Source organism: Electrona antarctica (genome assembly GCF_951216825.1).
Source record: "Electrona antarctica genome assembly, chromosome: 4".
NCBI classification, from domain to species: Eukaryota; Metazoa; Chordata; class Actinopteri; order Myctophiformes; family Myctophidae; genus Electrona; species Electrona antarctica.
This window is the reverse complement of record NC_136809.1, coordinates 49450079-49461103: the sequence shown is the minus strand read 5'-3', so window position 1 is coordinate 49461103 and position 11025 is coordinate 49450079. Positions and strand designations below refer to the sequence as shown.

General features: G+C 38.7%; 1 protein-coding gene across 1 annotated transcript; it reads left to right on the top strand.

Moving 5' to 3' along the window:
* Window positions 1-222: 222 nt before the first annotated feature.
* Window positions 223-5982, top strand: LOC306921357 (myelin-oligodendrocyte glycoprotein-like; the record flags this gene model as incomplete). The annotated part of the gene is made up of 5 exons (XM_079498468.1): window positions 223-307; window positions 2211-2519; window positions 3832-3866; window positions 4577-4625; window positions 5828-5982. The coding sequence occupies 5 exons, from the start codon at window positions 223-225 to the stop codon at window positions 5980-5982; spliced, it is 633 nt and encodes a 210-aa protein (XP_079354594.1).
* Between the last annotated feature and the right edge of the window lie 5043 nt (window positions 5983-11025).

Genomic DNA, 11025 nt, shown 5'->3' with positions numbered 1-11025 from the left:
GAAAGTTACATAGTGCTGCTTTAAGGGGAAATTGAAAGAAAATGGGATATTTTAATTGACCATGTTTATCAATATGGACGTGGAGACTCCATTTTTGCTGTACTTGAGTACAAATGTCCCATTTGAAGTACTTCTACTCCACTACATACACAAAATATTGTTTTTACTTGTACATGGTAATGACCTTTCTTTCTTTCTTTCTTTCTTTCTTTAGACGTGAAGATGACGTACCCACGTAGACTCTACGCTAAGAGACATTCTGCAGGACTACTCATCTCAGTAGTGTTTCTGTTGTGCTACACTGGAGGTAAACGTCACTACAATGTATACCGGTGTTGCCAGGTCTGCTTATTATATTATTTTGGGCTTGTGTTACTAAAGTGTAGTTGCTGATTTGGCCTCATGTCCTAATGTTGTTTTTGCATGTTACGGACCAACATATTAATAAGGTATGTAGATGTCATTCCGCGGAATCTCATCTGAAGATATTTTGTGCCGGGGAGCGGCGGGGACCCCCATTTCTTTAGAACTGCTGTTTGCAAATAACTGATCTAAAACTTAGACTAGTCACATCTTTTGCACTTGTTTTCACAGACCTGGCCGCTTGTTTCTCTTGCAAAATCTGGCAACACTGCTGGTTACCTGCATTACACCTGCAGTAGCCTCGGAAACCCTAGAGCAGTGGTTCCCAAACCTTTTCCACTAATTAGACCACGGAACCCCATTTGAAAAGATATGCCAGGGACCCCCATAAGAGAAGACTTTTACGGCTTAAATGATGGGTCTACGGACCCCTCATTTAATGGCATTTCTATCCCTGGGACGCCCAATTTATATTGTAAAATCAATGTTAATTTAACTCTGAGAGTGTAGTTACAAATGGAACAAATGGTTCCATTTGTACACTGAGAGTTACAGACCCATAAGGGTCCATTTGGTTCCAAACTATAATTTAGCTGGGGCCTGGGGACCCCCTGGAACTCCCTCAAGGACCCCTGGGGCAGTGGGGCCCCACTTTGGGAACCACTGCCCTAGAGAGAGATCCCCACAGTCAGTCAGTCAGACAGACAGACAGACAGACAGACAGACAGACAGACAGACAGACAGACAGACAGACAGACAGACAGACAGACAGACAGACATAGACTACTAGAGATTATTGGATTGTCAGATGGTCCTCGAGTTATGCGTTGACACACACACACACACACACACACACACACACACACACACACACACACACACACACACACACACACACACACACACACACACACACACACACACACACACACACACACACACATGCATACATGACTTAATAATTTACTGATTTCTGATTGGAGATGCCTTTAAAAGTTGCAAGCCTTTGCTTTGTGTGTGTGCTTTTGTGTCCAATGAACACAGCTAGCATCTGTCTACAAATAAATATCATATTTACTACTACTACTATAGATGTACTACTACTACGTAAATCGTCAATGAAATTGTCACAAAATGCTATAATAATAACTAGAACGGCAGACAAGAGGAATGAAACACTGGAGCCTCTCCAAGGCCTTTTAATTTAAATAGTCATCCTCTGAGATGCTCCAGTGTTTCATACATCTTGTCTGATTATGTGTCCCGCTTCTGTGATGTTTGAACCACTTTAGTACTCCCTTTCTTCGTAACTAAATGGCACTCACTGTAGCTCGAAGTGGGCAAAGCCTTTGACAAAATCTGCTACACTCCCAACTTGTGGGTAACATTACATGTATTTGTCTAATATCGCCCCCATGTGTCTAAAATATGTAACATCTAGTCTCCCACAATGGACTGTTTATTTTTATTTCTACTCTACTGCCTATGATGGGCAACACACAAATATTAAGTAGGCTATGTGTCTCAGAGTTTATTGATTTTGCTACAGAATTCCGACAATAAATAATTGTCCAATACTGCAATTGTCTTCATTAAAATATGCTCACCTAAACCTTTAATGTAGTCTGTTTTTACACCATTACATGCATAAAAAGTTACTTTTTGATACTGAACATTTTGATTTGAATAGTGTAAATAGTTAAATAAATGCAGACCTCCCAGACCCATATATGAGTCTGTTTTTAAACTTCAGTTATTACTTGTTGGTAGCAGAAGCAGAATTGTTTTCACTTATCCACACATACAGTACTATGACAAAACACATTTTGTTTTGTCTGTCTTATCAGGAAACGGTCTGGTAGTGAAAACGTCTGTTGGAAAGGATGTTGTTCTACAGTGCGAGGCTGGTAACAACACCGATGCTACGGACCTGTCGTTGCACTGGTCCAGAACGGATTCACCACCACATGATGTACATTTCCGGAGGGATGGGAAGGATGTGATGACCTACGATGGAAGAACTTCCATCTTCAAGGATGAATTGAAGAATGGCAACGTGTCCCTCAAACTCTCCAGCGTGAAGCAGTCTGATGAAGGAAGCTACAAATGCTTCCTTCCGGAACTCTCCCAGGGCGAGGAATTAATTCTCATTGTTGGTAAGGCAATACATGTTTGTTTTGAGAAATTATCGAGAAAGAATGTTCTCTGAAACATTCTCTGAAATTGTACGTATTGTAGCATGTGGCTAGACTTTGAATCAAGAGATCAGATATACTCTTTGTTAGCCCAACTGGTCCAGGTTTATCCCTTGCCAGGAACTTTGGAATGAATTATTCTGTGAGCCAGACCTAATTCCCAACATCAGTGTCTGACCTCATGAATGATCTTGTGATGAAATGGAAGCAATCACAGGAATTGCTATGGAGTTGGTCCTCCCTTTGCTACCATAACATCCTCCACTATTATTTGAAGGCTTTATGGTAGTTTGAACGTTGCTGCTGCATTCAGCCACCAGGGCATTAGGGCTGTCTGACCCCTGCCATGTACTATACTGAGTAGAGGTTCCCATATTCTATCCCGATTGGCTAAGATTGCCTTCCAAACATTGCAGGATTGGTCCATTTTGAACAAAATGCCTCAAATCCTTTACACAGCGTGTGATTTCCATGAAATTATGCACACACATTCCCACCAGGCAGATGACGAAATGCAACTTAAATGTTTATACCTATAACTGCACCAATCTGTCTACAACTTTGTATGCACACTACTACACATTACGAATACACTATTACGTGTTATATATTTATTTTTATTGCCCTCGTATACAACCACCAGACATCAGATTATTGCACAAAAACTTATTTTTACTCCTACACATTTTGTCCAAACATCACAAACGCTATTATCCTGGTGGAGACCTGTGGCCCGAGGGGCACTTCTTCTAGTTTTGCTTTTGTTTCTCTTTTTTAACCATTCTGGGCAGGCACCCCTTTTGGTGTTTTACCCCCTCAGGCCGGGAACCCATTTTGGGCTTCTGTACAGTATGTACAGTATTCAAAAATGTAATTTTTGTTGATGCTGCTATATAAATATATAAGTTTTTCAGAAAACTTAGGTCAGGATTTAGAGGCGTTTTTAGAATCGGCCTCAGGCCTAAATGGGTTAACTAATTTAAATATTAACAAGGTGGGCAATTGGGCATAATAAGCTTCGGCCTCCGCCCATACCTTTTCGGTCAACTATATCAAATGTGAACCTTTATTCTGTATGTACAAATGCTGTGCTAAACCATGACCGAGATAAATAAAACTAACTTACCAACAAGTCTCCAAGTAGGCCTATCCTACACCCTTTAAGTCGGTGGTTCTCAAACGTTTTCTAAGTCCAAGGACCCCCAAAGTGAATTGTATATTCAACAACACAACTAAAATAAAATAAAAAAACTCTTCTTGTCTCTTCCCACAGGACGTGGCATCACAGGAAATGAATCAACTACTGAGGTGCGTTAATTTCATTTTTATTAGTGTGTGTTTTATGGTTAGGCTGCTCCCCAATAATGGACATTCCGTTTCTCCTTTCCACTTGCGGTGGAACGGAGAAAGGACCTCCTCCGTGATGTCCTGTATAGCTTTAGGAAGCTTGCACAAACTATTTCCACCCTCTCGTTTGTACCTGGTGTAAACCTGTTGTCCTGTGGTGACAGTGAAAATTCAACCTCATTCAGTATAACTGAAAAACAGGGGCAAATGTATCATTATTGTTTGCCACTTTACGCACATAATTTAGTTCAAAAACGTATTGTAGCATGTGACGGTTACTAGACGTTGAATCAAGAGAGCGGAGATACTCTTTGGTAATCATCTGGCCCGGGTTGATCCCATGCCAGGAACCTTGGAATGAATTGGAACGCTAAATGTGAGCCAGGCCTAAGGCGCGATTCATACTCCTATTTTAGAGCCGAATAAAAGTCGGTTCGGCTCTGTAGAGCCTACAATGTGACGTCATTTGAGGTTCGGGGGCCGGCTACCGTCCTAAAGTCGGCTCTTCGGTGCTACTGAAAATTTCTGACGAGCCGAAATAATTTCGGCACTATAGCGCCGAAACAGCGGTAAAATAGGAGTATGAATCGGCCCTAATCCCCAACATCAGTGTCTGACCCCATGAATTCTCATTTCTGCCGTATGTTTGTCTCTCTGCTGCTTCGTCACAGGCACCCAGTGACGGTCCTCCTCCTCAAGTCAGAGAGGCTGAAGTCACAAGTGAGTGAATAGATTAAACATATTGCACAATCTCTTTCTATTAGCTTTTATACTAAACTTACTAGGCATGTAACAATTCATTCAACTCACTCACGATTCGAATCACAATAATAGGTTCACAATACGATTTTTCTTTTTGTGTCACGATTCAAATTGGATTGCCATTTAAATTGTCGATTTACAATATTACATGCCTATAACTTACTGCATATGGAAACATGCTAAAGTATTACTTTGACTATTGCTACTACCAATAATACTACTAATACTCTGCCTAGTGCTTACACTATTACTACTACTAGTTGTGTGTGTGTGTGTGTGTGTGTGTGTGTGTGTGTGTGTGTGTGTGTGTGTGTGTGTGTGTGTGTGTGTGTGTGTGTGTGTGAGAGAATTTGCTGCTTCGTTGACCTCTGATCTTTCCTTCCTTTTGCTGCCCAACATCGGAGGAATTAAAGTAGGAGATAAAGCTGTAATGTTTCCCTCGTCTTCGCCTTTCCTTTCTGCCTGATCTGCATAATGTAGCAGGTGCGCTGCCTTCCACTGATCACTTCTCTGGCTGTACTGTGGGTGCTTAGCTATAGTCAACACCAGTGGTGGACAGTAACACAGTACATACTAAAGCACTGTATACTTAAATAAGTTGTTTTGAGAATGTGTACTGTACTTGAGTACCATTAGTATTTTATTTTATACCCATTACCTTCACTCCACAAAGACAACACATTTTACTTTTTAATCCAATAAATTTTTTAGGAAGGAATAAAGTAAAATTTCAATTAACCACTTAAGCTCCGTTTCGAATGCAATGGAAAAAAGACGATCTGGATTCTCACTGTGTGTTCGCAGATCGTCTATTTTCACTATTATTTTCTTATTCTGAAAGATCCTTGATTTTGTTTCTAGAAGATCGTTTTTAAAGCATGTACTTTTGAATACTCCAGTGCTTAAACTCAAGTTCAAATTTGAGTATCTATGACTGATACTGGGAGTACTTTGTCCACCAATGGACAACACTAAACTTAAATCGAGTGTGTGATTATGTTTGTAATTGTGCATCATATAATTGAGTGGTAGAAATCACGGATCTATAAAAGCTATTGATTATTGGGTTGTATAAATCAAGTATAGGAGGACTCTCTGTTCATCATCTTTCACTTTTCTCTCTCCCCTTCTCTTCTCTTCGTCTTTCGTTCTGTCTCTAGAGGTTCCTCCAGCTGGACCGTTAACCTGGGTTAAGGGTGTTATCATTGGTGTCGTCTTCATCATCATCATCATCATCATCATCATGATCGTCATCATGCACTCCCCGTTGCAGTCAGAACTGCGGCATCACTCCCGATCTTCCACCGTAGTCTGAAGACCCACCTTTTCAGACTCCATCATGGCCCATAGCACTTATCCTACCCCCTTAGATAGCACTTTTTAGACTTAGATAGCATTTGAAACAGACTTATAGCATGTCATGTAGACAGCACAATAATTGCATTGTATATAGTCATAGCACATCATAGTAGCCTACATATGTATAGTATAGTATATATGTATAGTTAATATGTATAGTGTCATTATATAGATATGTTCTAGTTACGTTCTTAGCTTACGCATGTTTCTTGATAAATGCATTTTATATATGTGATGTATTCCCATACTTTTGTTCCTGCCTAATGTAAGTCGCTCTGGATTAAGAGCGTCTGCTAAATGCCTAAATTGTATGAGACAACGCAAAGTATTTTCACTGTGATTTAAAGAAGGGATGGTGATATTAGTCTAGATTCTGTACATTTCACATTCATTTTCAGCACTGCAATTAAGCCAGAGTGCTCATTCTCCAACAAACTCATGGGGCAATGTATATTTCTATACTGTGTATAGAATACATTGACCATGATTGCAATTGTAAATGACGATAAATGTCGAGTAGCCAACTTGAACAGAACTGACAACTGTGCAAATAGTTTTTAATCATTCTAGGTATGGACAATAGATATTTCTCATCAGTTGACGCAAAATTGACCGGCTCATAGGTTGGTGAAACAATAGGATGTCGGTGTCAGTTTCCAGCACTACTTTGTATATATAGTAGTGTGTGTGTGTGTGTGTGTGTGTGTATATATATATATATATATATATATATATAGTAGTTTGTTTCCTGTATTCCCAGAAAAGCTAGTGTTTTTATTTACTTACACACACACACACACTCTCCGGCGTTTTTCCGAAAAACGCGTCCAGTGTGCAACCACCTTAACTCTTTGTCGAGCACAAGCGACCAACTGGATGTGCACATCCTGCACTTTTGAACTGTGTGCTGTGATGCCCAGCTGCTGCACAGTGTTTGTTCATCTCTACTGTGTTTTGCTATGATTTCCCACATTATGTGAATTCAGTACAACGCCAATGCTGTAAATCTAGTGTAGAAGGGCGGTGGCTGACCAAATACAGAGCCAAATCTCACGCCCACTTTACTAATTATGGAGGGTTTAAGGGGTTAAACCAGGGGTGCCCAAAAGGTAGATCGCGATCTACCAGTAGATCACAAAGGCTGTGCAGGTAGATATATTGAATATAGATATATTTTAAATCCCATTCCAAGTGCATTTGTTGTATACTCCTGAACAGAATGTAACATGAACTCTACTATTCCGAAGCCCCCTCAGGTACATATTTAAACTATTTTCAGCAATGGTATAATAATTGATTTGGTGGGTAGATCTTGCCGAGCTGGTCATTTTGAAAGTAGCTCTCAAGTCAAAAAGTGTGGGCACCCCTGGGTTAAACAGTCAACTACTGTAAGTATTCTGATCCATTTTTGAGAGACAACTCAAAGGTACTCTGCTCAGGTAACAATATAGACATACTGTACTACATACATACTGTAGACATAGGCGATTTTAGGCTTTTTAAAAAAATCATGAATTAAAGACAAAATGTGGTGATTTCATGAAGAAATCAATGACAAATCTAAGAAATTCCATACATTAGAAAACAAATGTTTAATAAGTAGTGCAAATAGCCCATGTACAAGCTCACACCGCGGCGCGTTGTGGGCTTGTAGATCTGCTATTTTCACTAGTTTGGGCATAAACTTTTGGGCCACAGGCTAAAATGTTTCAGAACACCTGGTTTAGACACTGCAGTTGAAGAGTTGAAGGCAGCTTGGGACCATTTTCCTTACTTCCTTACTACTGTTACTATGGTATGCAGAAAGGAAAGTCAAGCCTTTTGCACTTTGTCCTATAATGCACTTCATTCTGTGTGGAATGCACATCAAATTGTCTCGTTCAGATAATGCTGTATACCAATGACCTTGCCTTTCCTTGCCTATTTAAGATTTGTTTACTTGCTTCCTTTTTTGTTTTGTTGTGGTCCACAGATGCATAATATTCCCTTTTTTGTATTTATTTTTAAATGATCAAATTGCATCCAGAGTGTGACTCCAGAATGTTTCTCTTGTTCAGTCTCCTGATGTGATATATATTTGATATATTAAATTCCTGTGATTCTCAACAAAGTGTCATTATTGTCATGACATTGACTGTCTGGCTATAGGGTAATTAGCATTATTAATTTGAATGGCATATTGAGACTGAACCAGTAAGATGAACCTAAATAGGTTTGAATGGGGTTTCTAGGTGTAAGTATGTAGGACTAGTAGCATGCCAAAGTTAGAAACTACAAAACATTTCAAAGTAAACTGTTCCAGCATGTGTGGCCACAGTAAACTGAATTATAAAAAGTGTGAATGGAGTTTCTAGGTGAAAGTGATTTTTTGACGTGCCAACTGCCAATATCTGCCATTAAGCCCCATTATACATTTCTCAAATTTGAAAGCACTATTTCTAAAACTATGAAATATTTCAAAGATTCATTTTCAGGCAAACATGTCCACCATAAGATTAACCTAAATAGGTTTGAATGGGGTTTCTAGTTGTAAGTATGTAGGACTAGTAGCATGCCAAAGTTTGTGATATTGCCATTGAGAATACATTGGGCGTTTAAGTTAAATAACTCAGAAACTATACAAAACATTTCAAAGTAAAATGTTCCAGCATGTGTGGCCACAGTAAGCTGAATTATACAAAGTGTGAATGGAGTTTCTAGGTGAAAGGGATTTTTTGACGTGCCAATATCTGCCATTGAGCCTCATTATACATTTCTCATATTTGAAAGCACTATTTCTAAAACTATGAATGAATATGTCCGTGGCACAAAAATTGTTGACCACAAGCCAACATGATGATGACCCCTGGTCCCAATACCTGTATAGGATTAAACATTCAATATCCTGAAAACATAATTGAAAGGGATTCATAAAGCATAAAGCCTAGAAACCAATGTCATACTCTTTGAATACAATTTATTAAAAAAAGGTTAAGCCTCTGGACTGAACCAGTCTCATCACTCCTAAATCTTCTATTACAAAAAGTGCACCTATATATATAGTAATGACAACCACGTTTTCTCCTATTTCCCAGTATTAGACAGCTAGTTAAGAAGCATTGGCATATAGCCTACTGTCCAGTGACCCTGTAGTAGGAAATGCTTTTTACACACCCCCTATTCTTTGCAAACAAAAGAGCAAGAACTATACAACCTCAACACTTTTTGTCCACTTTACCCTCAGTGAATTTTTATTCAGGGAATAAAAACTGTATTAATTGTAATGCTATGATCACTGGAGACACCATTTGCACCCACACACGGGTAAAAGGACAAATCAAAGTGAGAGGAAGAATCACGTGTAAGACAAAAAAGTCCACACTATTGATCCATAATATATAAATAATAGATAAGGGTTCAGGACACCGAGGCCTTTTCGTGGAGGGGTCAGTCTGAAATTTGGACTTAGACTGTTTTTCGTCTGTGGTACTCAATTATTGAGCATAAGAGCAATAGGCCTATCGGAAATAATGAAGTCTCCAGTGGCCAGGCATTCGCTGCACACAAGTTAGGAAGCACATGGGGAAAGTAGAAAACATTCTTTTACACAAAGTTTTTTTGTCAGTCAAAGTAAAATTTCGACACAATGTACACAAAGCAAAATGTACCTAGGTCTAAAATGTAATATCATACACGTTGATGATTTGCCAATGGATAGAACCATGTGAATCATTTAGCAAATACATTGTCTGAAGTACCTTATTCTAGTCATTGTTTTCTAAAATGGTGGCTATGGGTAAAATGAACTAGATGTCCGGGGGTAAATTGAGTCAATGGGAATCACTATTCATATTTTTTTTATTAAGTCTTTGCTACTCAAATTATACTGAATGACCTTTAATTTGCATGTACATACTCATTTAAGAGAAGTTTGCAATATTGTATTAACAATATTGCAAATATAAGGTTCTGAATAACACACTTTATTTAATATTATTTAATATTTAATATTGTTTAAATAATAAATAAACAAATAAGACTATTTGCAAAAGGGAAAACTGTTATTATATTATTATCGATAAGTGAATACATTCTGTTCAAGTTTAAGCTTTTAACATTCAAATATCATGTGGATCAACTTACCCCTTACCTGGGGCAAATTGAGCCACATGACCACTTTTTCTAAAAAGGTCATATTTTCATGGCCCTTTGTCATAGATGCTTACTCATCATTTCAATTGATAGAAGACATCCTGAAATATGGGTAGATCATTAGATTTTACTGCCATCTCATTTTGCCTTGCTTCCAGGACAAGTGGTTCATCTTACCCCGTTCTCCGACAAATATGTGACACAAGTCACATTTCATTGAGGCTGTGATTTAAAAACGATTAGCTTGGCTAACATTGTAACTCACACAATGTACAGATAGATGAACTGAAAATGGACGACCCTGATGTAAACAAGTCTTAGTGCTTTTAGCAGTTTTTGTATTGACCTGTACTTTCCATTCTACATACAGAGCTGTTGTGCGGCTCTCAACTCACTTTATGCCCAACTGCTCCCCCATGTGGTCACTTGGAGCAGCACACTTCTGGGTCAATACAAAGAAGTAATGTCACCTCAGGGATTATTGAAATGTACTGTACTGTACTGTACTGTACTGTACTGTACTGTACTGTACTGTACTGTGCTGTGCTGTGCTGTGCTGTGCTGTTGTGTTCAGATATATGCACTGCGGTTAAGATGAGTTGAGGGCTCCCTTTAATTAAACGTGTAAGTATCAAAAGCATCTGGTGTTAATTATAGGGTTTAAACCTTTGACTACCACCAGTACTGTTAGTAATCGTGTTGATACAGTATTCAATCAATCAATCAATCAGTGGTTATGGCATCAAAAGTAAAACTATAGGAAGTATACTTTTCATTGTACAAAGAAACTAAACAGACATAACAAAATAATAATAATAACTGTGTCAAGCGGCAATAATGAGAGCGTATAATAACTACACGGCAGCAC